The sequence below is a fragment of the Eubalaena glacialis genome, chromosome 3, assembly GCF_028564815.1.
Source record: "Eubalaena glacialis isolate mEubGla1 chromosome 3, mEubGla1.1.hap2.+ XY, whole genome shotgun sequence".
NCBI lineage: Eukaryota > Metazoa > Chordata > Mammalia > Artiodactyla > Balaenidae > Eubalaena > Eubalaena glacialis.
Window position 1 is genome coordinate 187,232,286 of NC_083718.1, and position 26,711 is coordinate 187,258,996.

General features: G+C 46.3%; 1 protein-coding gene across 1 annotated transcript; it reads right to left on the reverse strand.

The window, feature by feature from the left end:
* Window positions 1-1,764: 1,764 nt before the first annotated feature.
* PGD (phosphogluconate dehydrogenase) lies at window positions 1,765-17,174 on the reverse strand. The gene is made up of 13 exons (XM_061184995.1): window positions 17,053-17,174; window positions 16,379-16,454; window positions 15,501-15,680; window positions 13,127-13,192; window positions 12,341-12,459; window positions 10,566-10,635; window positions 7,769-7,903; window positions 5,965-6,154; window positions 3,259-3,389; window positions 2,902-3,035; window positions 2,380-2,479; window positions 2,113-2,235; window positions 1,765-2,015 (listed from the first exon to the last, which is right to left on the reverse strand). The coding sequence occupies exons 1-13, from the start codon at window positions 17,058-17,060 to the stop codon at window positions 1,896-1,898; spliced, it is 1,452 nt and encodes a 483-aa protein (XP_061040978.1). The 5' UTR covers window positions 17,061-17,174; the 3' UTR covers window positions 1,765-1,895.
* Between the last annotated feature and the right edge of the window lie 9,537 nt (window positions 17,175-26,711).

Genomic DNA, 26,711 nt, shown 5'->3' on the forward strand with positions numbered 1-26,711 from the left:
ATAATGCTGTGTCACATCCATGGCTAGGTCTTAAAAGGCAATGTGGTATCCATTTTGTTAGCTGGAACACTCCCCTTTGGAGCCCTGGGCCACCAAGTAAGAAGTCTGCCTAGGCTAAGGCCACGTGGTGAGGCCGCTGTGCACCTTTCCAGCTGGTAGCCCTAGCTGAGGTCCCAGCCAGCATCAACCGCCCAATGAATAATGGAGACAGACACCTCCAAGTGATCCCAGCCATGGAATCACCCCCAGCTTTCAAGTCTTCTTAGCTGAGGCTCCAAGACATTGTGGAACAGAGACAAGCTGTCGCTCCTGTACCCTTCCAACTTCCTGACCCTCAGAATTAGGGGAATGATAAAAATGGTGGTTATATCACACCACTAAGTTTGGGGTGGTTTGTTACTGGAACAGCATATCTATTACTAAACAGTGAACATGTCTGTGCTAACATACATACTAAACATAGTATATACATCCTGACGGTCTCTCTACCCCTCCTAAAAAGATGGCTCCACATCTGCCTCAAAGAAATGTAACACCTGTATATCCCCTGCCTAAAGCCTCTGCTGAGAGGTCCCGTCTGCTCCCTTGCCTGATCCATATGTCTTAACTCCACTGTGTCTCAAATGAAGCAGAAAGAAAGCAGAAAGATAATAGGCCCACAGTCTCTGCCAAGGGAGGCCCTTTGCTGGAATGGCCACCAGACTGTCCCTGTGGCATTTAGGCTGGACAGGACCTGGCTGGGGGCAGAACCCGTCCGTGGCCACCTCTATCCACTTTGAGAATTGTTCAACCACCTCACCTTCAGCAGGAAGTAGGTAATAGTCAACCTTAAATAGTATTCACTGTGTGGCAGACATTAATTTTTCAAATAAGTCATGGGATGTAAAATTCGCAAGGCATGAAATCATATATAGTAAAAAAAAGCCTCCCTGTCAAGGACCTAGGCAAAGGACGGTTATATTCTTTTAACGATAAAGGAGCTTCCGTTTATTTTGCCCTGACTGTGCCATAATGGCCTCACCTGGTTGCTCGTTAGAAATAGAGAATGTGGGGCCCCACCCCAGACCTGCTGACTCAGAATCTGCCTTTTTTTCCCAAGATCCACCCCCTGGCAGGGTGGTGGTGAAGGGGTTATGGCGGTAGTGTATTCAGTTAAGATCTGTCTATCTTAACATACACACTTGAGCACACAGAGGAGCCCCGCCAGGAACTTTTTGAGGGCTGGTTTGCACCCTTCCCTCCAGAGTTAATCATTACCTAACTTTGCTGTTCCTGGTACTATTATTGAGGTCTTTTCTTTCTTTCTTTCTTTTTTTTTTTAAAGAAAACAAACAGGAAAATATTTAACAAGGCTAAATAAAGGAAGGAAATAAACGAATTCAAATGTAATGAAACCGGGTGCACATCATTCTGCCAATGAGGATGTGGCTCAGTGTGGATACGGTGAAAATATTTAAGAATCTGGAGAAGCAGCATAAATATGATTTTTCTTTTTTTTTTAAATTTTTATTAAATAAAGGGAAAAGGGAATTCAGCTGCATGATACAAAGGCTCCAGTTTGATCAAATTCCACAAAAACCTTTCCCATCTACGTGAGAAGAGCTCTGTCTCCCTAACCCACGGGGGACACGCGGGAAACACTGCCTCAGGGAGCTGGCTCTCGAGGTCGCGCACACGCTCAATTTCTGCTCCATCCCAAGAGGCGAGGGCAGAGGGCGTGATGGTTCTCACAGAGCTACTTTACAAATAAACTCGGGTTGACTCTTCAGGAGTCTCTTATGACACTTTATTTTCAAAGATCTGAGCAGAAAGTAGGGCAAAGGGCCATGTAAGCAGTGCTGTGTGGCAAGTGGAATGTACCGGTCTGTGGAGTTGTGGCACGTAACAGAATCTGATCAGGCGTTGTATGAAGACGAGGATACGCTGCCACCGTGGCCTGTCCAGTTGGTGTGGATAAACTGTCCCGGCTTGGCCAAGAGTTCATAGGTGTGAGCCCCAAAGTAATCGCGCTGAGCCTAGAAAACAAGAAATGGGTTGGTTATAGGACAGAGGCAGGCACATGACCCTAGGTACCACCCAGGTTAATGTTCACCACCTACTCCAAAAGCTCACCTGGATTAGGTTGGCCGGCAGCATCTCGTGTCTGTATCCATCATAGAAGGAAAGAGCAGTGGTGAAGCAGGGCATGGGAATGCCTGTCTGGACACCAGTACTGACTGCCCGCCGCCAGGAGTCCTGAGCAAAAAAGCAAAGCCAAAGACTAGTGATTAGCTCACAGAAAAGACAACAGATTTTCATGCATAAATGAAAAAGCAGACACCCCCAGAGCAAAACCCACTGAGACAGAATTCCCGTACCACCCAGCTCTGGGCTACATACCTGGCAGTTTTCCACAGCTGACTTAAAGAAGTCATCTAGTAGTAGGTTCTGAAGTCCTGGGTTTCGATCAAACGCATCTTTTATCTTTCCTAGGAATACACTGAAATAATCAAGAGGGAAAACAATCAATGAATCTTAACTAGCAGGCTGAACGCCTGGCAGAAAGCAGGGGAAGTAAGTGGGAAGCTGACAGATACAGGGTACGCGAGGTACGAAGGCACCTGTCCCCCCATCCCCACCAGCTCGCTGTATGTGCCGTGAATACAGACAGCCCAGGTCCCGAGAGGTGAGGGCCGAGGGCACAACCGTGCTCACAGAACTACTTTAGACGGGGCAGGGTGGACACTCAAGTTAGAATAACTGACGTGCAGGAAGAAAGTGAGATGTGACCCCTAAACCTGCCTGGTCGCCAGCGTCCCAGCAGGAGGACTCACTGCACCAGTTCCAGGGAAGCTGTCCCCGAGAGCGCCCGAAGACCGCGGCGCTCCCGCACGGCAGGCGGCAGGCCCCCCGACCACTCACCTCCTGATGATGCAGCCCCCCCTCCACATCAGGGCAATGCCGCCATAGTTGAGGGTCCAGCCAAATTCAGTGGCTGCCTGTCTTAGCAGCATAAAGCCCTGAGCATAAGAGATGATCTTGGAAGCATAGAGGGCCTAAAGGAGGGCACAAAGACTCATCAGAACTGCGGCTGGCCCACGGCTGCCTAATCCCCCCGCCTCCCCGCCCCGCAGTGCAGCTCTAACGAGGACACGGTTTAGGAAAGGCTGCAAAGCAGATCAACGGGCAAGGCTGGACTGACCCCACGTCCTCCCCGTGGCCTCGGGGTGTTCTCCCCGCCAGTCCCACCCCCGCTGCCACTGCGGGGCGGCACCCCACCTTTCGAATGTCCTCCAGGAATGATTTCTTATCTCCTTCGAACTGGACCTTTTGAGGCCCCTTCAGCTTTTGGCTGGCTTGAATCCTCTCGTCCTTCAGAGATGATAAGCATCGAGCAAAGACCGCTTCTCCTACGTGGGGGGAAGGGGGAGATAACAAGTCACCACAACTCACACGCAGGACCTGAGGAGGAGCACACATGAGCCAGAGAGGACGAGGGAGAAGAGCAAGGGAGCACGAGTTCCAGTTTTACCATGAGCTGGAAGTCTCAACCTTCGGCCACAAAGGTTAACCTGGATCAGAAAGAACTTTCATAAAAAGCTCTTAACGGTTAATTTGAAAATGAAAACTCCAAGTCAGTCTTCCAACATAGACACGTATTCAACCTCAAAGATCACCATGAACTTCAAAGGGGAATTTTAAGGGGAAAAAACGAAGAGCAAAACCACTATTATTAAGAATTACTCGGGCTTCCCTGGTGGCGCAGTGGTTGAGAATCTGCCTGCCAACGCAGGGGACACGGGTTCGAGCCCTGGCCTGGGAGGATCCCACATGCCGCGGAGCAACTAAGCCCGTGAGCCACAACTACTGAGCCTGCACGTCTGGAGCCTGTGCTCCACAACGGGAGAGGCCACGACAGTGAGAGGCCCGCGCACCGCGATGAAGAGTGGCCCCCACTCGCCGCAACTGGAGAAAGCCTTCGCACAGAAACGAAGACCCAACACAGTCAAAAATAAATACAATAAATTACAAAAAAACCCCAATCCATTAAAAAAAAAAAAAAAAAAAAAAGAATTACTCAGTGTTGGTCCACCAGTAAAATTTCAGTTTCATTTGTGAGGACTTTAATTTATAAATGGTCACCAAAGACTTCATTTATTTTCTTTTGAAGCACTAATACTCATCCCTTTGAAACAACGAGTACACTGAGACTTCACCCTTCAAAAAACTCCATTTTCTAATTCTTACAGTTTAGTTTTTGCTATGTCCATGGTCACCATTACAGTTTCACAATTTTACTTCATTTGAATAAAAAATATTTCAATATGGTTTTTTTTTGAGGGGGGGGGCTGTGCTGTGCGGCATGTGCAATCTTAGTGCCCCGACCAGGGATCGGACCCGCGCCCCCTGCAGTGGAAGGTGGATTCTTAACCACCGGACCACCAGGGAAGTCCCCAATATGGTATTTTAATATTAAGATATTAGTATCTTAAAAATTATCACTTATAAATGCTTGCCCAATTGATACTTTATACAATTAGAATAAATTAACCATTTTTTCCCCCAACAGACAAAATGAAGTAAAACCTTTGGGACTAACAGAGGACTTTATTTCTGAGGAAAGGGTTCTGGCCATAAACTTGAGAGCAGGTGTCTCCCTGCCCTTGTCCTTGCTTGGCTCTCTGGGCTCCTGCACTGCACACACATGATGACTTAGCATTCCTGGGCGGAAGCTTCACAAGACAAAAGGCAGGAAGAGGCGAGTGTGGTGTAACCCTCAGGGGTTACCTAAAGATTAGCTGGAAGACTTACTTCCCCATTAGTTCAACAAACAAGAATGGCACGCAGCCAGGGAGGAAGCCTGCCTGCCATCAGCTGGAAGGTAGTGTACAAAGTCTCTGAAACAAGAGGGTAGGACGCTTTTTGAGGCAGTGATGAATAAACTGCTCCCAGTTATTGCGCCCTTGGGCCCCCGCCCAGGGTAGCACTCAGATTAGCTAAAAAGCAGTCAGCTTCCTTCTCTGCAGAGCTGGACTAAGCAAACTGCTTCCCTCCTTACTGTGCCTGCAACTACCCAGTCCGCTGTAAACACAGTCAGGCATAATTAACAGGAAACCAAAGGCGGGAGGAGACTAGGGAGGGAAAGGCAACCTATGTCTGGAAGAGCCAACAAGAAAACTTGTTTTATTACTACAGGGGGAACCATTCTGCCAGGAGCAAAGATCAGCCTTCATTAAGCAGACCAGGAGCCTCCCTTCATTCTCCTTTTCCAATCTTGACAGAACGTATCTATTTTATTCTTAAAGAACCATCATGTAGTTTTGTTAATCCCCTTATTATTTTTGTTTTATTTCTGCTTTTGATTATTTCCTTCTCTCTACAACTTTTTGAGTTTGATGCTTAGCTCATTAAGACAAGACAAAAAACATGGATGGGAAGGATATACGCTCACTTCAGGACAGTAGTTTTCTTCTAAAAGAAGAAGGGGAAGGAATTTAGGAAAAGAATAGTAAAGGACTGGAAATGCTTAGGTAATATTTTATTCCTCAAATATCTGAGGAAAAAAACCTCAGCAAAATAGTAATAAATGTTGAGTACCTAAACTTTTATTATTCTGTGAACTTTTGTACGAAAAATTCCATTACAGTTAGCTTCCCTATTAGAAAGATCTTAGGTCATTGACTATAATTTCATCACTAATGTTAAAACGATCCCCAAAGTCAAACTGGGTAAGACAGGTAGTAACTTTTGAATTTCTCTCAAAGCTCACGTGACTGGCAGAAGGATTATAAAGAAGAGATTCAAAAGCAGCTTCAGCCTCTCTCACACTGTCAACTTATTCAAGTGCAGACAGAGCAGACCGCACTCGGAAAGCCGACGAGGGTTGAACAGACTCTCTGAGAGATCTGGTAACTCTCAGTTGCCTGAAGGACATCAGGGTCAAAACAGTGAGATGAAAAGGTTCAATCCAAAGCTGAGTGTTACCGATGAGGGTGACGGGGACGCCGTACTCCAGGGCAGAGATGGCGGTCCACTTCCCGGTGCCCTTCTGCCCCGCGCTGTCCCTGATCTTTGGCAGCAGGTGTTTGCCGTCAGTATCTTGGAACCTGAGAATACTGGCTGTGATCTCAATCAGGAATGAGTCCAGCTCTGTCTTATTCCATTCCTCAAAGGCCTGTGTGCAGGATGTGAAAGAAAACAATGTGGGAGAACCTAGGATTATACCGGAGATGCTCCCTTAACCGATTCATCCCTTTCCCATGTAAATATTGACCGATGCTCACAATCTGCTCAACACAAACAATAGGAGGCTATCAGGCTCCTGTGCAGGACACCCGAACACTTCTACCACCAGCTGACTTTTACGCTAACCAAGAGTCAGCTGCTTCTGATTTCAACCTGTTCATGCTGTTTTCTGGTCACCAGGCCAGTGCTTTCCTCAGAGTCAGGTGTCCCCTCCCCTCACTTGGGTTCTCGTACAGTCACTTTCCTTGGTCACCTGACCTAGAGCAGCCTCTTCCTCCCGTTTATTTTTCTTTATAATAGTGATCACGAACAAGTTTTACATATTCAGTCATTACTGTCTGTCTTTCCAAGGTCCATGAGGGCAGGGACTTTGTTTTGTCCACTAATATATCCCCAACATACAACAGTGCCTGGCACTCATATTATGTAAACCAATTAAATATGAACACAAAAAGAAAAGCAATGTTTCTATGAAAACTAAGTCAAACTGTTTTGGAAAGAACAATAAAGGCAAGTTAGTGAAACAAAATAAGTGGGGATGACACAATTTTTTTTTTTTTTTTGGCCACACCTCATGGCTTGTGGGATCTTAGTTCCCCAACCAGGGGTTGAACCCAGGCCCTTGGCAGTGAGAGTGCAGAGTCCTAACCACTGGACTGCCAGGGAATTCCCAACACAAATTTTAAAATTAGGAGGGAAAAGAATGTAAAAAATCTGGAAGGATTCTGCAGTGTGCCTTGCAAGTGTCTTTAAATCATGTTCCACTTGAAATAACTGAAACTACAAATTCTAGATGATAAGAAAGTTGATTAGAATGCTAATCAGCAGAGCCACACTTAAAAGAAAAAGGACCTGGCTCTCCATGAAATGATGGGTGATTGAACGTACCTTCCTATATTTTCAATTAAAATAAATGTTTGCCTAGTTAATGATGCTGAGGTATTTAGAGAAAACAGTACAAATGTCTGCAGTTTACTTTGAAGTGTATTTTTTTAAAAAGATAAAACTGATAGAGGGATGGACAGATATTCGACAAAGTAAGCAGAGTAAAATGTTAATGGTAGAATCTAGGTTGTGTGTATGTAAGTGATCACTGTCAAATTCTTTCAATTTTGTTGTATGTTTGAACATTTTCAGAATAAAATGTTGGGGGAAATGCTTATGTTTCCCAACTCTGACAACCTTTTTGGACAGCTGTCTAACAGCCAGTCCCACCTGGATCAGAAAAGCAAGCTTCTGCGGCACCTCCCACATGGGACCATCGGAGGATCAAACGAGACCAGGCGGTTAAGTGACACAGGCCTGACACACAGTCAGGGTCCCTGAGTGGGAGAGACGATTACACCAAGAGTCTCTGGGAACTTCTGGCTTAGTGACTGGCTATCAGATTTTATGGTCCTGTTACTGAGAGCTTCCCTTAGATTAGGCTGAGTCCATCCAGGCCACCAGAATGACCAAGGGAAAAAGAATGAGGAAGGACTTATCGTCACCAACAAAGCCTTCTCACCTGAGCAGCACTCCCCACCCAGGGCCCGGGACTCACCTTCGCCATCTCCTTGTGCTCCATGCCCAGGACGTCTTTCATCAGGTGGTAGGCCTCGCAGATGAGCTGCATGTCTCCGTACTCTATCCCGTTGTGCACCATCTTCACAAAGTGTCCTGCCCCCTCGTCCCCCACCTGTTAGAGCCACAAGCGCCAAGAGACCTTCAGGGAGGCAGGAAATAGACCAGAGAAGCCCACATCCAGTTCTCTGGCAAGGCTCCCTCCCCATACAAAAAATAACAGATACGAACAAATATTTATAGTATTTTCAAAAGAAGAATCATCATATAACAACCTAACACAAGCCTCAATCCAGCACGATGCTATTGTAAACTAACTCCAAATTCATTCCTTTAAAGGTTTTTCAAAATCCCCAAATTCACTGTTAAGTACCCACAGGTCTTTAGCCTACATTTTCCATTCTTTCTCATTGTTATTAAAAGTAACTCCCCACTCCCCAGCCCCCTCCCACAAGTAAAAGGAGTCTTCTTTTTCCTGAAGTTATTTTTCTAGCAACCACAGGTGAAAAGAAGCTGGCTAATTAAATCACTTGTACTTTGAACAATACATAAATGTACTGTAGTTGTAATGGCCACCGAGAGATAAATGACCTCAGATGCAAGGTCTGCCCTCAACCTTGTAAGCCCAGAAATGTGTTCTTGCCAGGGTCCCACAACTGACAAGGTACTGATTTCTAATAAAGCTGGCAAGATGTATAAAATCAGAATACCAGTCTGTGAATTTATAATGAGAAATTTAACTATGTTTCTTAATGGTTACAAGTGTTAGTCTGATCAACACATTCTGTCCCTGTGGACAAGCTAGATTATCTGAAAACTGGTTGGAGGGCAAGAAGTCAGAACAAGGAGAGCTCTGCAGTCAGACACTCCCGTCACCATGACAGGGATATGCCTGCCGGTGGACCAGCGCTGGCAGCACTGCTGGGGTGGATGCTGTCACACTGCCACCCTGACATAGAGACTTCCTCCATCTATGTTTCCATGGCTGGCCTACCCTTTCTGATTTTTTTTTTTTTTAATTTATTTTGGCTGCGTTGGGTCCTCGTTGCTGTGCGCGGGCTTTCTCTAGTTGCGGCGAGCGGGGGCTACTCTTCGTTGTGGTGCGCGGGCTTCTCACTGCGGTGGCGTCTCTTGTTGTGGAGCACGGGCTCTAGGTGCACAGGCTTCAGTAGTTGTGGCACGCAGGCTCAGTAGTTGTGGCTCGTGGGCTCTAGAGCGCAGGCTCAGTAGCTGTGGCGCACAGGCTTAGCTGCTCCGCGGCATGTGGGATCTTCCTGGACCAGGGCTCGAACCCGTGTCCCCTGCATTGGCAGGCAGACTCCTAACCGCTGCGCCACCAAGGAAGTCCCCCCATTCTGATTTTGACACTTTCTTTGGCCATGAAGTAACATGGCCAATAATACCTTGCTTCATCCCTTCCTTCCTGTAACTTCAAAACTGAGCTAAGGGGTGCCTGCTTTTAGTATCCATACCAGTTTTTTCTTTTCAGTAACCTAAGAGTAAGGCTTGGGGTTATGGAAAGTCAACAGGAGTTGATCAAGATACACAGGCAAGTACTGTTATTTTCCTCATGATTATGTCCTAAATGTATCTAAAAAGAAGTTACTGTCACTGTACTTTTTTTTTTTTTTTTAACCGTAGCAATGTATTCTCAAGGAACAAAAGCTCCCTTCCCAATCCTTCACACTAGTGAGAAAATTACTCAGTCCTCTAAATCACAGCACCAGCGTCTCTCAACGCTAAGCAGGTTCTGACTGAACTCAGTGACCACTGGTTAAAATGTGAGGAGCGGCTTAGTCACCAGGCACTGTCAGGCCCGGGGGGAGGCCTCCCCTCATCCCCCGTGGGCCCAAGTCCTCATTTCTTCTCTACCTTTTATCTCATATAAAACAAAACTAACATCATACAAATGGCACGTAGAGTAAAATTCAAGGGGATCAGGAGCTAAAGAGAACTTGGAGGTCATCCAGTCCAACCCCCATATCTGACAGATGAGAAAACTGAAGCCCATGGAAGAAAATGACTTGCCTAATGTCACACCGCTAGTCAGTGGAGAGCCAGAACAACAACTCAGGTCTCCCCTGCCTAGTGTTTTTTTTTCATCCATGGGATGGACTGAGGCTGTAACAAGGGATAAAATTTATTTTACCAGCAACACAAAGTATAGGAAGGGAAAGAATGTGCCTCGGCCTCCTTCACATTCAGTGAGGGCGAAGAGCTGCAGCTTACTCTGTTCTAAGCACACAATACCTGCCCCAGCGAGCAAACTCCACTTTTGATTCTGACATTCTCTCTCTCTTTTTTTTTCTTCCCCCACCCTCTTGACATTCTTTCTTTTTCTTTTCTTTTTGGTTTTTTTGGCCACGCCATGCGGCTTGCGGGATCTTAGTTCCTCAAGCAGGGATTGAACCCAGGCCACGGCGGTAAGAGTGCAGAGTCCTAACCACTGGACCACCAGGCAACTCCCTTGACATTCTTTCTTTAGCCATGAAGTAACATGGAGAAAAAAATCTTACTTCACCTCATCCTTCCTGTTCCTTTTTTAAGGAATCCATATTTTAGATGAATTGAGAAGGGCTGCTTTTAATATCAACCTCCAATTAAGATACAAGGACATATACAATTGACGCATTTTCGGCATCGGCTGTGCTAGTGACGTAAACATTGAGGCGCTTATGTCACAAAGCAAACCGCTGGGACCACGGTGATCCTTGCTCTGCACCTGGTCATGCCGATGCCCGTGGCGCCAACTGGCTTCAGGGGGGCCCACAACGTACCCAGTCACAGCAGGGTTCTCCAGTCCCCACTTTTGCAGCGATGCCCTGGAAGATGGCCTTGATGTGGGGCCTGTAGGAAGGAAGTGGGTGGTTCAGCTGCTGACAAGGGGAGGCCTGGGTCTCCACGAAATTCTCAAGGACTCCCCCCCACCCCCCAACTGTTTCCTTTCTAGCGGGTGGTGGAAGTGCCCACAAAAAAGTAATGAATAAGCTAAGTCCGCAAGGTAAATCAGTCAGAGGCTGCGGACTATCTGATTTGAGACAGAAGACAAAAAGGCTGGGTAAGAGGGTCAGCAAAGCCCCAGAAGAAATTTCTATTGCACTATCAAAAGCAGCTGTGATTCCAAGCCGTGCCTGTAGCGACTGCTTCTGTTAGTCTGGATGTCTGTTATCAAGCACAGCAGGATTCTGGACAGACAGAACCATGCAACATTTCCAAGAGCTACATTCCTTATCATCCAGAGAAAAAGCAACTGTTCTTCATTCCTTCCACGCCTCCCCTAGGAGTACAGAGTAACTCCTGACACGGTTCCCTACTGTTCCTCACTTTTGACCAATAAAGCCTTCTTCACAAAAGGGTTTCGGTAAAGACACAAAACCTCACAGGGCTGCAAAGTGAACGCTCAGGAGGAAGGGGCTAGGGTAGCTACATCTTAAGCTTTTAGAGCTTCCCTGAACTTTGACTGTTTCAGGTAAAAGTACCATTTCTGCTTCTAACAGGTCAGTGTGAGAAAATGTATTAATGAGAACTAGAGCACCTCTGTATATCAGACTTTTTCATGTGTATTGTCTGCATTTGTAACAGCCCACTTAGCGGTACCCCAAAATATTTTTAAGTTTTTGAGAAGCAGGAAGGCCTCTATGTCTAGACTTTAACATACTGAAGAGAATCCCCAGACTTAATCATTAGGGAGGTAATTAAAAGACTAATCTTCCCCAGTCAACCCCTCACCTTTGGGGATTAGGTTTGATCACTCCTTACTTTAATGCCTAATATAAGTCTAGAATAATCGGAAACCAAACTCACTCGGAAAAGCGCGTTACCTTCCCACGTCTCCCTCAGGAGGATCCTTCCTTTTCTCTTTCTTTCTCCTCTGCTCCATCTCTCTATCATCCTCTATCTGGCTTTCTCTCTTCCTGCAGTCTCAGCAGCGGTGTTTCCCTCAGTCTACATTATGTAGAATTAATTACTTGCATCTTTTCATTTTAATCCTCTATCCCGCTCATCACCCCCAGCCTATGCCTTATACAGCCCTCCTGCTACATCACCACCAAACCATCCCCCCTTCTGCGGCCAACCCGTCCTCTTACACACAGCACAGTGAGCAGTGTAAAATTTGTTTTTTCCCGAGTCAAATAAAAATTTTCCACCTCATTCCCTGGGACGAAAGAGGCCCTGTCTGATTTCGCCGTTACTCACAATGATTAAATACACCGAGCATGAGCTGAAGAGGCAGACCTTGCTCCTAAGTCCAGACAGTGCACAGGACGCTATCTGAGCTGCCTCGTTAAAGCCTCTGAACGCTTGAAGCCTATTTAGAACTTCCATTATTGGTACGAGAGGAAATAACAGAAGAAAAAAGGAAAGGAGGAACAGGCACATGCGTTATGTCAAAGCAACAAAATGCATACATAAAAGAAATATTTCCAGCATCTCCCATCTCCAACACTCAGACTGCACAGAGGAGATCGGGTGGCAGAACTGCTCACAGCTCACCCGTTCTCAAGGTTCAGGCTCTCTGTGCCGACGCAAGGGTGGTGCCTTTGGTACTCACCAAGCCTCTTTGTTCCCTCCTGGCATAAGTGATGGGCCATACCGGGCCCCGTCCTCTCCACCACTAACTCCGCTCCCCACAAACAAGATTCCCTTGGCCTTGAGGTCTCGACACCGTCTCTACATGAGAGAAAAAGAATTTTGTCATGCTTCCCTAAAATCAGTTTCTCCCACTGAATGAGAAGAGGTATAAGACAGGTATGGAGATCCCACAATTGACTTAAATGACCCAAGGATCCACGAATAACCTGGTCATTCAAGAAATTTAATCCCCTTTCTGACTTACTAATCCCCTCTGTTTGGGAATTAAAAAAAAAAATCCATGGAAGTTTAAGATGGCTACCCTGTCCTCAAAGGGAAATAATAAAGCTAAACATACATTCTCATTTTACAGGAAAAGACCTTGTACAGTAAGACTCAATGAAGAGTTGGTTTAATACAAGCATGACTTAGGACTATTTGACACGTAGATACAGGGACTTCTCCCAGCACACGAGACCATCAGCACAGCGGTGCTCACCCACGTTGCACACTGATGTATCACGGAGTGGCGGGACAGGAAGGGAAGATTAAGCATAAACGCCCAGCCTGCCGTATCTAAGCAGCAGTCATTCTTTTGAGTTACGTGTGTGACCAATGAGAACCTCATCCATCAGGTATGTCTTGATGGCCAATCCCAAAAGAGCACCACAGAAAGACGTCTACTCTTCTGTCACATGTGCAATGCTGGTACTTTTTTCTAGAATGTTCTCAGAACCTGGAAGAATGTGGACTGAAGAATGCTTACCGTGGTATCCCTATATTCAGAATTTCCTCCATCGATGATGATGTCACCAGTGTCCAACAAGGGTACCTGTAACCAGACACCAGCATTAAGGCGGACCAAAAAAATGAAAGACAAAAATAAACATACCTTGACCAATTAAAGCAAACAAGAATTTATCCCAAATAAACCCTGTCTGAAAGTATACATATATTATTTAATCTTCAACAATCCTCTCTGGGGCTAGAGCTAGACCCTATTTAAAAGCTCAGGGCAGGCAAACCCAGTCAGAACTCTCCACAACCAAAATAATTCTTTTTAACTAAGATTTTTACAACAAACAAAACCTACTTGGAAAATTTTGTGTTTCCAATGTGTACCACCTGCCTGATTTTTATTCCCAGATTGGATTAGCTCTAAAAGACCTATAAAATCTCTGCCTAGAACAGAGTAGGGGTCCAGTAAATATCAAATGGTTTTGTGTATGAATAAACAATTTGATCACCACCACCTGGAGATGGCAGCAAGAGACCAGGCCTTGAACAAGAGTATCTTCCTACGCCACACCAATCAGGCTGGCTTTATTACTGTATTCATTATTCAATCTCCCCCAACAAGGCTCCAGGTAACATTACTTAATATTGTCCTATGCTGAAGAGTACTCTACCATTTTTCAGTCCATTCTGTCTGTAGCTGACCATAGGCAGCTTGGCATCTTACTACACAAAAAGTCTGGTGTGTCCTTTATCACAACGTTCTTCCTTTCTAGGTCTTTTTTTTTTTTTTTTTTTTTTTTAACGGTAGCATACTGGTTACAAATTCCTCTCCCTGTAGAAACAACCCCACTGGTAACATTACTCCTCTGGGAAAGGAATGTTCATCCCTTTCCTTTGTTTATTGTTACAACACTTCTCAAAACAAAACATTTCTTCCAAATGGCTAATGCCTTGGTTTTTTCAGAGCTGATACTGTAGAACTGTTTTTGAGTATCTATGGGATTGGCCAAAAAGTTCTTTCAATTAAAGACTACGTTGTTCAATAAAGTTCTTGGTGAAGATAAAAAATGTCTTTTATTTTTACTTAAAACCGAACGCGTTGGCCAACCCAATAAATAAATTATTCCCACTGATTCTCCTTCACCCATCTGCATTTTTTTTTTCCTGAGGGAAAAGCACCCCAAGGCTGCAGGGCACTGGCAATGAGTTTGTCTCTGTTTACTGATGGTGAGGGCAATCCTCCTGGTTAATACAGTGTGATCTTCCCCCAGAGGTATGTTGAGGAAAGGGGCCCTAGAGGCGTCCCCCCAGAAGCTTATAGCAACAGCGCTTTGACCAGAAGCTGCCGGGCACGCTCCCTGGGGAAAAGGCAGCTGTCCCTTCGGCCCCTCCTCTCCCGCAGACACCCCAGTGGGGGAGTGGCCATCAGGCCTCCGGTGAGAACAAGTTGGGGAGAGTACAGATGGCGGTGACCACGAACAAATGGGTCCACTATCCCCTGGCCCTGAGGTGGCGGAAAGCCTAAATAAGGGGTCAGACTACAATGTGTCAAAGAACCAAGATCAGCACCTCCGTGACGCAAACGCCCCCTCAGCTGATGATCAGAGACCAGAACTGCACTGAGGCAGCCACCTGCCACAGCACGGCCAGCACCACCCAGGTGCCTACTTTCTTCTTCCAAAAAAAGATACATTTGCTAGGACTCCCTAAGGGGATCTCTTGTCATTTATATTAAATGATACAACAATTTGAGAATTGTTGCTTTATAGGAATACTGAGAAAGATGAACTCTATTTCTAAATTTGGACAGTAAGGTTTAATAGTGACTAGCACTAAACATTCATAATACACAATCAAAACTATAAGTTTTTTTTTTTGAATACCAAAGATAGAGCTCACTGAGATTACTACTGTTTCTCTTCTGGTTGATAATGAATTCTTATGGACGTGTCTCTTGTCGTCCTCAGAATTTGATATACTAAGAATTATTACCACTTGAGGGTATGTTGTTACTTAACTGGTGTCAGTCAAGTTAACCAACACTGAGACTTTTAAGCAACATTTTGTCAGAACTGAGCAGATCATATCCAGAAATTGAAAAGGGACAAAATTTCTTAAGCAAAAAGAAGTGAGGGACTTCCCTGGGGGTCCAGTGGTTAAGAATCCGCCTTCCAATGCAGGGGATGCGGGTTCGATCCCTGGTCGGAGAGCTAAGATCCCACATACTGCAAGGCAACTAAGCCTGCATGCTCTACAGCCTGCGTGCCAGAACGGAAGACCCCGCGTGCCGCAACTAAGACCCGACGCGGCCAAAAAAAAAAAAAAAAAAGTGAAATAGCTAAAGGAAGAGAACGAGAGACGTTCTGTCACACGAGTAGCAGCGGGGAGAGAGCTGGCCTCACCAGTTTTTTAATGAAATCATCGACGGCCTGACCAGCCTTCACAAGCAGAATGATCCGCCGAGGCTTCTTCAGCTTGGAGACCATCTCCTCCAAGGAGTGCGCACCAACCACCTTGGTGCCCTTCGCCTCATTGGCCAAGAAATCATCAACTTTGGAGACTGTCCTATTAAAAGCACAGACCTAGAAGGACAAAAGGCCTGATCAGGAGATCTGGGACACACAAGACCTTCAGACTGAGGACCAAGTGACAATGGAATTTCTATGCAGCCCAAGGTTTTGGGGAGGTAGGACCCTGATTCTACCTTTTCCCCACCCAAGTGCTGACTGATCACCGTAAAGTTAATTTTAATAGGATGAAAAGGCACAGAACTGAATATAGGCAAATGTCAACTGCCCAAAACTTATCAGGCTAGATAGAATCTGTCGCTATTTGGTTAGGACTCAAATCTGGGAACAAGCTAGTTCCAGACTGTTATCTTCTGTCACTGATAATCCTTGTATCTAAGCCAGTTTAGTATTCACACCCGAACGTCCCACCAGATCCCATTAGGCAATAAAGTCAGAAATCTATACTCCCAGTGGGATTTCTCCTCCTTAGGATACCAACAGGTTTATTCAAGGCTGCAGAACTGACAGAACCTGCAGATACATTTAGCAGGACTCTTCTTCCTCAGAGAACTGTGGAGCTGCCCCTCCCACACCCACATGTAAAGTGGTGCTTCTCGATCTCTTGCAAAAATGTCCTAAGCAGCAACAGAGCCCATATAAAGAGAAGCATGTTCCAGCTTATATGGGATCTTCGGAATCAGAACGGTCACCAGCACTCAGACTAAGGCAACAAGAACCCCTAAGGGAAGAGTGTGCCCCTCCTAACTTACCACAAAGCCGTGGTCGTTCATGTTCAAAATTAAGTTCTGGCCCATGACAGCCAGTCCAATCAGGGCAATGTCAGCTCTGAAAGACGGCAAAAGGAACAAAGGAAACTGTCAGTTGCATTTAATTCATTCCAAGTCAGGGACCCAGAGCTTTCTAGCTTTTGCTGTGATTGATAACTCGTCTTAACTTTCCTCTAACCCCCTCCTCCCTTTTGCACTTTAGATCCCGGGCTTGCAGCTTTCCGTGAAACTCCAGGCGGGCCACCCCGCTCTGCCACTTCACGGGTCCTCATGTTCTCCTGGGCCAACCAAACATGCCCGCAGGAGGGGGTCCACGGCACGAAGCCTCTTCTGCGCTCTAGCCGAGCTGCTGACGACTCGTCCCAGGCCTCCCGTCTCCCACAGCCGGGCCGTCCAGCGGCCCAGGCTTCCCGCGGCCACGCCTGTCCCTTCCCCTCCCGCCCTTCCTAGGAACCGGATCCGCCTGCGCCGCCGCGAGGGGCAGAGGGGCTGGGTCCGAGAAAAGGCGAGGCCGCGGGGCTGGCTCGGGGTCCGGGGCTCCGGGCGCCACGAGGCCGGGCTCAGGCGACCCCCGGGGCGAGGCGACGTCTGGGGCAACTCCGGCCTCCGCGTCGGCCCTCGGAAAATTCCCCGGCCGCCCGCGGGCGGCCACTCACTGGGCCATGGCGGCGGCGGCGGCGGCGGCGGCAGAGCGGGCTGGACCGAAGAGAGCCGGCGATCAACGAGCGCGCGGCGCGGACGACCGGGACTGAATCCCTCTCCGGCTCGCCTCCCGAGGCCCAGGCCGCGGCTTTCTAGCGCCGGCCAATCGCAAGGAAGGGGCGGAGCCACGTAGCCACGCCATTGGTCCGCCCCGGCGCCTGTTAGACCACCTGAGGCAAATGGACCCGCCCACTTCTAGGGCTGGCTCAGGAGAGCGCCGAGCACATCGATGCCATCTCCCCAAAGAGCGCGGGGGCGTGGCGCAGGCGCGGGACGCGGGGAAAGGCGGATGGGGCCGGGCTCTGGCTCGGGGCAAAGGACACTGAGGGCGTGGGCTCTGCTCCGCGGCTCGGGGCGGAAGGGTGGTGGCTCACGTCGGGCCGCGCTTTCTAGTATAGCGGGTACTTGGACGCCTGTTGTCCAAGGGTCCATCACTTCTTCCTCCCGTCGCTGCGGTGCACTCTGGGGTTGACGCGTGAAATTGCCCCACCCGGGCAGGGTCCGAGGTGTATTCTTGTCCGTGGGCACGTGTGATGGGTGCCAGGAAATGTTGCTCCTCACCACGACCTTGTGTGGGAGACCTTTTTGCAGGTGGAGAAACAGGCGCAGAGAGAGCAGGCGGGGAATGTCCTTGCTGGGGTGCGATGGGGCCCGGCTTTGGAGGTCGTGTCACTGAACCCCTTCCCGTACAGCTGAGGAACTAGAGGCGACGTGCTGGTGAATGGCGGTCCAGGGCATGAAATACGCATCTCCCACGTGCACGGTCCACAGTGCACGAGGCATCTTAACTCTCAGCCCTGAACCCTGCCGCCTCCGGTGCAGATGCTTGTGAACAAGGCTTAGCTCCTCCGGTGCGTTTTAGGGCTTTTGCTTTCTGTGAACGCTTCATGTCACCTAACAGTGCCTTGCACATAGTAAGTGCTCAACAGATGTTACATTACTAGAGTCACTGCAGCTAGTTAACGGCTAGTTAGTGGCCCAGTTGTGACCGATTCAAGGCCAAGGCTATTTCCATCGCACCAATTGCACAGGTTACTTTGTAACATAGGTTTTAACAGATACTGTTATAGCTTCCATGTAAGCAAATGCCCCACTATAGCCGGGTTTTTTGCGTTTTTTTGTGTGTTAATTAAATCACAATATTTTTAAAGTGCAATTGTGGAATCTTACTCTGAAATTTAAAAGCGATATCTAGTGCAGTCCACTTTATCTAGTATGTAAGTATTCTACATTAGGGTTTCTCCACTAGAGACATTCTTTATGCAATTTGTTCTTTTCCTTGAGTTGCTTCCACATTTGCCTGTTTTGCACCAGCCAGACCTTACACTCCTGAGGGTATAGTTTTTCTTTTCTTTTTTATGCTCCCATTGCCTGGCCCGACACTCATGAGCTGTGGATGACTCACTGCACAGATACCCAGGGGGGGCCAAGCTTAGCACAGAACTTCCTCCTGTGGGCAAGGGAGGTCCCTGCCCCATGGGTTCCGTCCTTCACTTCTTCTTGCTTCTGCTGTGTGCAGAAATGTATAGCTGTAAGCAAGCCTAATATTTATTTTAAAGCTGTAAGCGAGGTGCCCAGCTGCCCTCAGCACTTCCCTGAATGGGAAAGTGAATAGGGAGATGTGAACCGATAAGCCAGGCAAGCCAGAGAGCAGGCGCTGACTGCCACCGCGAGCCCTGCACTGAGACCTGGGCCTTAATCCCAACACTACCGAAACAGGTCACTCGGTAGCTTTGGATGAACCAGGCTGGCAGGAATCTTGGAGCTCTCCCAGCCCGGTGTCCCCAAACTCCAGTGTGCAAGGAGGCTTATTAAATGTGAATTCTGATACCACAGGTCTGGGATAGGCCAGATGTGCATTTTATCAGGACCCCCCCCCAGGTGATTCTGAGTGCTAGAGGAAACAATTCTCAAAGGGTGGTCAGGGGGCTTCCCTGGTGGCGCAGTGGTTAAGAATCCACCTGCCAATGCAGGGGACACAGGTTTGAGCCCTGGTCCTGGAAGATCCCACATGCTGCGGAGTAACTAAACCCGTGTGCCACAACTACTGAGCCTGCACTCTAGAGCCTGCGAGCCATAACTACTGAGCCCGCGTGCCACAAGTACTGAACCTGCGCACCTAGAGCCCGTGCTCCGCAACAAGAGAAGCCACCACAGTGAGAAGCCCGCACACTGCAACGAAGAATAGCCCCCCCTCGCCGCAACTAGAGAAAACCCGCACACAGCAACGAAGACCCAACGCAGCCAAAAATAAATAAATAAAACTTTTTTTAAAAAAAGGGGGTGGTCAGGACCTCTGGAAGCCCCTGCAGGGGAAGTGGAGACAAAGCTATTTCCATGGTACCAGTAAGACGTTATTTGCCTTCTTCATTATCATTCTCTCACAAGAGTACAGTGGAGTTTTCCAGAGACTACATCACATGTGATACGGAACAGATTAAATGTAGAAGCAGATATGAGAATCCAGCTGTCTTAAGCTGTAGGACATTAGAGAGATTTACAAAATTGTCAAACAATTCCACTCATCTCGCTGCATTTCCTTTTGTTTTGGGAAACTGTTATTCCGAAGTTTCTGTTTTAATTTTTAAAATGGTAAATAATAATAGACATAACTCATATAAACAAAAGCTCTTTGGGTCCTCAATAATTTTTAAGCGTGTAAAAGGGTCCTGACATCAACCAGGTTTGAGAGCCACTGATCTAGCCCAACTCATATTTTAGGGATGAGGAAATTGGGGCTCAGAGAGCCACGACTTGCTGAGTCACATAGTGACAGACACTAGAACTACCTTGTGGGATGGATTGGATGCTCTCCAAGTCCCTCTCAATAAAACCTGGGACTGGGAGACAGCCTCAGTGGCCGGATAGTACGTTGTCCCAGAAGTCAGATCAGATGGCTTCTCAAATGATCTGGAGTGTCTTTCTTGGAAGCTGCTTGCTGGAGAGGGAAAAGCAATGGGTTTTGGTGTCAACGCTGGCCTTAGCTGGCTCCAGTTCCATTTCTTTCTAACTGTGCAACTGGGGCAAGTTATCGAATCTCAGAGTTTCCTCATGTGTGAAACAGGAATGACAAAGATCTCACAGGGTAGCTCTAGGGTTAAATGAAGCCAGTGGGACTTGTGTCTAGTACTTAGTACTCATACATTAGTTTCTACCTTTTTTTATGAAAGGGACTCAGAAAGGAGAGACATAAACCATAGTGGAAAACAGGACTGACAAAAAATTTCTCCCAGCTTCCCTGTGAAAGCTTCTGGGGAGAGAGAGGTAGAAGAACACATTTGCAGCTTCTTGCCATGCTCCTGAGTAGTTTCCACAGATCAAGCTCAGCTGGTGCGAAAATGGTCCGTTACTTGAATTGTTTGCTGTCGGAAAAATTCCCACTTGACAACACGCCCATGCATTTCACAATATCTATCTTCCTGATCCAAACACATCATCCCAGGCGTCTTCTCCTCTTCCCCATAGTCATGACCTCTGTTCTACACCCCTTTAGGGCACCAGCACATCCTATTAAAGGTGCTTTTTTCTCCCCAGAGGATCCCAATACAGTGTCTGGGAACATGCGCTAAGTCTGAGCTTGGTCCACAGGGCTGACCAATGTGACCAACTTGACCAGAGTGGTGAAACAGCCCTTTCTCTGCTAGATCTCCAGCCCAGATGATACATTTTACTTTCAAATTCAAGCACCACAGTCCTTTTTTTCACAATACACAACAGTGTGAGACAAGGACTCACCTCTGTCCTCTTCCCTTAGGCTATGTTACAGACACTGAATTACTTTCTGGTTCCACAACAGGGCCTGGGTCACTGTTTTGCCTGCCCTTGTCCTTGTTACCTCCCACTGCCTTGCAGTCCTGGCTCACAGTTTCCTCTCTTTTCCCAGGATGACTTGGACGCCTCCCCCGACGTGCCCACAGCACTGGGCTTGTCGCTGCCTTCGTTTCTATCTCCCTCACTGTGCCATCAATCCGAAAGGACAGGGACCATGTCTATCTCCTTCCTAAGTGTATTTCTATCACCTTCCGATGCTCTGCACATAACAGATGGCCACTAACTGTTGCTGTCCAATGACAGTTTTGTAAAAGGGGCACCATTCAAGCCAGTTGGTCTGGGACAGTCCTTGTTCACACCTGTCTTCTCGCATAGTTTTAATAGCAATCCTTTTCACTCTCAAAATTGTTCTGGCTTGAATGATAAATTATGTTGGTATGCTAGTTTAAAATGGTATTATTTCTTCATAGTACTGTACTTAAAGAAAAAAGATTTATTGAAGTATAATTTATATGCCAACGATTTCATACATTATAAAAGTGTACAGTTGGATGATTTTTAGTTAATTTATACTGTTGTGTAACCATCACCACAATCCTTTTTAGAACACTTTCATCACCCCAAAAGTTTCCAACACGCCACTAAAGTGCCTGTTTGTAGTCAATCTCTGCTCCCACCCCAGCCCCAGAAACCTGGAATCTATTTAATGTCTGCACAGTTTTGCTTATTCCTAGAAATAAATGGAAAAATATGTAATTTTTGTGTCTGGCTTCTTTCACTTGGCATAATGTTTTTGAGGCTTATCCATATCATTGTATTTATGAGTAGTACATTCCTTTTTATTGCTGAGTCATATTTCATTGTGCATAATTTTGTTTATCCTTTTATCTGTTGGCTATTTGGATTGTTCTAGGTTGGGCATTAAAGAATAAATAATTGTTTTGAACATTCATGCACAAATCATTGTGTGGGCATATGTTTTCATTTCTCTTGGGTAGGTACTTCGGAGTGAAATTGCTGGGTTATATGCTAAGTATATGTTTAACTTTTTAAGAACTGCTAATCTATTTTTGAAGTGGCTATACCCTTTCCCACAAGCAGTGTACAAGGGTTCTAGTTTCTCCACATCCTCGCCAACGCTTGATACTATCTTTGTGATTATAGCCATCCTAGTGGGTGTGAAGCAGTATCTCATCGTGGTTTTAATTTGCATTTCCCTAATAAGGTTGAACACATTTTCAAGTGCTTACTAGCTACTCACATATCTTCTTTGGTGAGACCTCCATTCAAATCTTTTGCTTGTCCACTTAAATATTAGAATAGACTTATATTTATAGAAAAGTTGCTCAGTTCAGAAAGTTCCCTTATATAGCCCTCACCTAGTTTCCCCTATTGTTAACATCTTGACACTACCATGGTATATTTGTCACAACGAAGAAACCGAAGAAACCAACATTGGTGTTAATACTATTAACTAAACTCCAGACTTATTATTTTAAGTACCACTTTTCCACTAATGCACTTCTGTTCTGCTTCCATCCAGAACATTATGTCATCATGTCTCTTTAGTTTCCTCTGATCTAGGACAATTTCTTGTCTTTTCTTGTTTTTTATGACCTTAACAATTCTTAATTCTAGGTCCTTTGCCATTTCCATATACATTTTAGAGTCAGTTTGTTAATTTCTACACAAAATGCCCCTAGGATTTTATAGGGAGGGCGCTGAATCTGTAGATTATTTGGGGGAGAACTGCCATCTCCATTGATTTAGATCTTCTTTGCTTCAGCAACGTTTCATAGTCTGAGTGTATAGGCTTCGCACTTCTTTCATTAGATGTATTCCAAAGCAACTTTTGTCTTACTGTGGATAGAATTTTCCTAATTTCATTTTCAGATTGTTCATTATTGGTATACAGAAACACCTAATATATGTATGTTGATCTTCTGTTTGGAGACTTTGTTACCTGCAATCATGTCATCTGTGAATAAACACAATTTTACTTCTTCCTTTCCAATCTGAATGCCTTTTCTTTTCTTTGCCAATGGTAGTGGCATTTTGATTGGGATGTTTAGTCTATTTCACGTGTAATGTATACTGTCGATATGGTTGGATATATGGGTCCATTTTGCTATGTTTTCTATGTCTCATGTCTTCCTTGTTCCTTTGTTCTCTTTTTACTGCTCTGTTGTGTTAATTTGTATGTGTGTGTACTACCTTAATCCCCAGGTTGATTTTTTCCCCTCTAGGTTGATTTTTTAACTATATCTTGAGTTATTTTCTTAGTGGTTGTCTAGGGATTACAATATGCATCTTTAATTTATTACAATGTACTTCAGCTTAATATTGAACATTTCTGGTAAATACAGAAACTTTACTACAATATAGCTCCATTTTCTCGCTGTCCCTTTTTGCTATTACTGTCATGTATTTTTTATCTGTATATTGTAAGCCCAATAATATGTTGTAATTACTAGTTCAAACAATCTTAAATTTTTTAAGAGAAAAAATATAAAGTGTCTTATATTTAATCATGCATTTATCATTCCAGAGATCTTCATCCTCTTTCAGAGACTGGATTTCGTACTTCAGCCTTGTAGCAAATGAGAGAGACTCAGAATCAGAAAATGCAGAGAGTAGCTTCAAAGAGGGCAAACAGAGCAGAACCTCCCCAAACTCCTGCCATCCTCCAGGGGCTAACAATCTGCAGGATCCTTGACTGCAGGGCACCACCTCCCATGTGTCCTGCCTCCTTCCCCGTATCAAAATAAGCTAATGCTTATGGAAGTTCCTTGGGAATTTCAAGTACTGTACGATTTAAGATACCATTATTAATATTGTCTAATTTGAAACAAGAAACTCAGCTCAAGGAAGTTGACTTTCTCAGCTAATTAGTGGCAGAACTGAACTTTAACCCAAGTTGACTAGGGCCGAGCCCAGCACTCTTTCCTAATCAGATTAGCAGGCCATAATTATGCAAACTCACAGAGACATATTTTCACAGAGAAATTGGGTATATCTGTATGTTAGAGACGTTTAGTTGACTTTAAGTGGATAGGTAAGTTGAAATGAACTTTCAATGACTAGTTTGGGAGATCAAACAGCACTTGTAATAATTTTACAGGTAGAACTTTACACAATTGCTTTCTTCAAGATAGACTTTGTACCTCTCATAACTTTCAACTTTTTTGCAACTATTTCCGTTTTCTGTGACGCTTGGTTACAAGGAAAACCTACCATCAGATTTTGCTGCAGGAACAAATTGATTGCTCTAGTCTGAGATTTGGCAAAGGAGAAATTATGCTGAGTCAATGTGACTAAACATCTGGACACACCCAAGTTACCACTGCAAAGCATCATTTTAGGCAAACATGTTTAAATATCTAATCAAACAGCCAATAATTTTTTCTTCTATTCCTAATGGTACATGCTACACGGCCTTCTCATTTCTTTGTTAAAGTGCTAACAACCAGCAAAAAATACTGCTTCCCAGCATGGTTGGAAAGCTACAGCAAACTGGCTTAAGGAGAGCAGGGCTGGGACAAAGGCAACTCTCCCCAGAGATGAATGGGGTAAAGCCAGGGCTGGCTGGGGCCAGAGCTTCATGCGGACCTTTAGTTTTTAGAAAACCCTCAAATTCTTGGCTTTTAATGCTTAAGTCAACTCACATTATTATTCATCTTAACAATTTTTTGCCTTGCTCTAATTCTCCAAATCCCAAATCAAAGCCTGGGCAGGAAGTCTACAAAAACCACCCTTCTCTGCAAACCTCCCAAGGCTGAATCCTTTGTTTGACTTACATAAGAGGGTGTGTAAGTAACATACTAGCTGGGGCAGATTTGAAAATCCCGGCTCTGACCCTCACTTGCTGTATAATTCCTGCAACTGAACTCAAATGGCTTGTTTGCGGAGTGGGTAGGAAGAGCGATTTTGAAAAAACCCAGAGATCATATGTTCTAACGCCAGAGTGTACGCGTGTGATGTGCTCAGAAAAGCTAGAAATTTAAGACTGTGCAGAGACCAGAAGTTTCTCTCTTTTTTTTCGGCCATGCCACGCGACATGCACGATCTTAGTTCCCCGACCAGGGATTGAATCCACGCCTCCTGCAGTGGAAGTGCGGAGTCTTGTCCACTGGACCACCAGGGGAGTCCCCCAGAAGTTTCTAAAACCAAAAGTGGAATGACAAGAAAAATCAGATATAAAAGTAATGCATTAAATAAACATGTACCGTTCCACAGGACCTCCTGATGTTCTATACTGTCAGCTTTGCAAGAGCCATGGCGACGACGTGACCCTGGATGAGGCCCAGGTGTAAGGGACAACCCGCTTTATAAGAACTAATGCAGTTCAAACAAAAAGTCCAATGCAGTTCAGGAAGACTTGGCCTAGAGTTGACCAATGAGTCTCAGGGAAAAACCAATGACCAGGAGGACCCGCGAAGGCTCCTGTCACTTAGCTCCCTGCTTGGGGGCTGCCTACAACTTGGTGTTGCCTCCTGGTACCGCAGATAAACAGCACTGCTCCCCCAGGACCCGGGGCTGAACTCCCCTCTCATGCCCCTCCAAGCCCGCCGGCCACCTCCAGGGGATCACGCCAGCAAACTCTCTGTTCTGGTCTCGTCCCACCGTCAGGTTTTCCCTTCTAGTGCATTCATCCCCATCAGCAGACACACATGCTGGGCTACCGCCTTCCTTTAAAATAAAAACCTCTCCCTGACCTCTTGCCCCTCCCCCCCGTATTACTCACTCAACCTCTTCTCCTCCCACTTTCCCTGGCACCTACTCTGGGTAGGCTTTCTTCCGCACCACTCATGAAGATGCTCTACTCGCCGACGACCTCACCAGAGCAGAGGCACTCCTGATGTCTCCTCCCATGTGAAGTGAGCGCTGTTACTGGAACATTCCTGCTTCCGCCAGCCCGTCACAGAGGGCCAGGAGAGAAATGAAACTGCCTGAGTTTGGGAGGAGCCCCTGGCATGGCCAGCCTGACCACTTCTTCCCTCTCTCTGGGGACCTTGGCTGCCATCAGGGAACCTCTTGGTTCACATGGAAGCTTATGAGAAATGCAGGGTCTCAGGCCCCACCCAAGGCCTCCGCAGCCAGAATCTGCACATAGTATGACCCACAGCACAGGGGAATCTTACGCACATTAAAGTTCAAGATGCACTGCTCCTGGCCCTCTAGTTCTGAGGCTCGGTATTAGGGAATTCATTTACCCACAGACATAAGCCACATTCTCTAATCATAGCTTTAACAGTAACGAAGGTGATATTTCGATCTCCTGCCTTATTCTTTTATTAGTTGGCTCTGAAATTGGGAAAAAGTGATGGCATTCACTGGCTCCCTCAAACTTCCTAGACCTCCCTGTTGCCAAAACCTGTGGTCACTGCTCAGTTCTTATTTTAACCCGTCAGCTGCTCTTGACACGGTTATCACTTCCTCCATCTTCAAACACTTCCTTAACTTCACTGCCAAATACCACGCTCTCCTCACAGCCACCTCTCCTGGTCCTTGCTGTCGTCCTCTCTTCCTACTGCTCCAGGCCGCAGAGCCCTTGGTTCTCACAGCTACTCGCTCCCCAGATCTCCCCACCTCTTGCCTTTATTGTCACCTTCACGTGACAGTTCCCAAATGTGTCTCCAGCCCCCACCTCTCCCCCTGAATGCAACTGCCTCGTGGACCAGACATGCAGGTGAACACGGCCACAACCAAGTCCTCTACTCAGAACCACCCCTCAGCTCTTCTAGAACCTCCCAGCCTCCTTCACCCTAGGGAACCGCAAGGCCGTCCTGTTTGCTCAGACACACGTCCTGGGAGTTTCCATCCTCCTTTTCTCAACATGCAG

Excerpts from the sequence above, each read along its gene's own strand:
- PGD (XM_061184995.1), bottom strand. Across the intron at positions 15,681-16,378 it reads TGAACGACCACGGCTTTGTG|GTCTGTGCTTTTAATAGGAC; the intron begins GTAAGTTAGGAG and ends TTGTCCTTCTAG. Across the intron at positions 7,904-10,565 it reads GAGAACCCTGCTGTGACTGG|GTGGGGGACGAGGGGGCAGG; the intron begins GTACGTTGTGGG and ends TGGCTCTAACAG.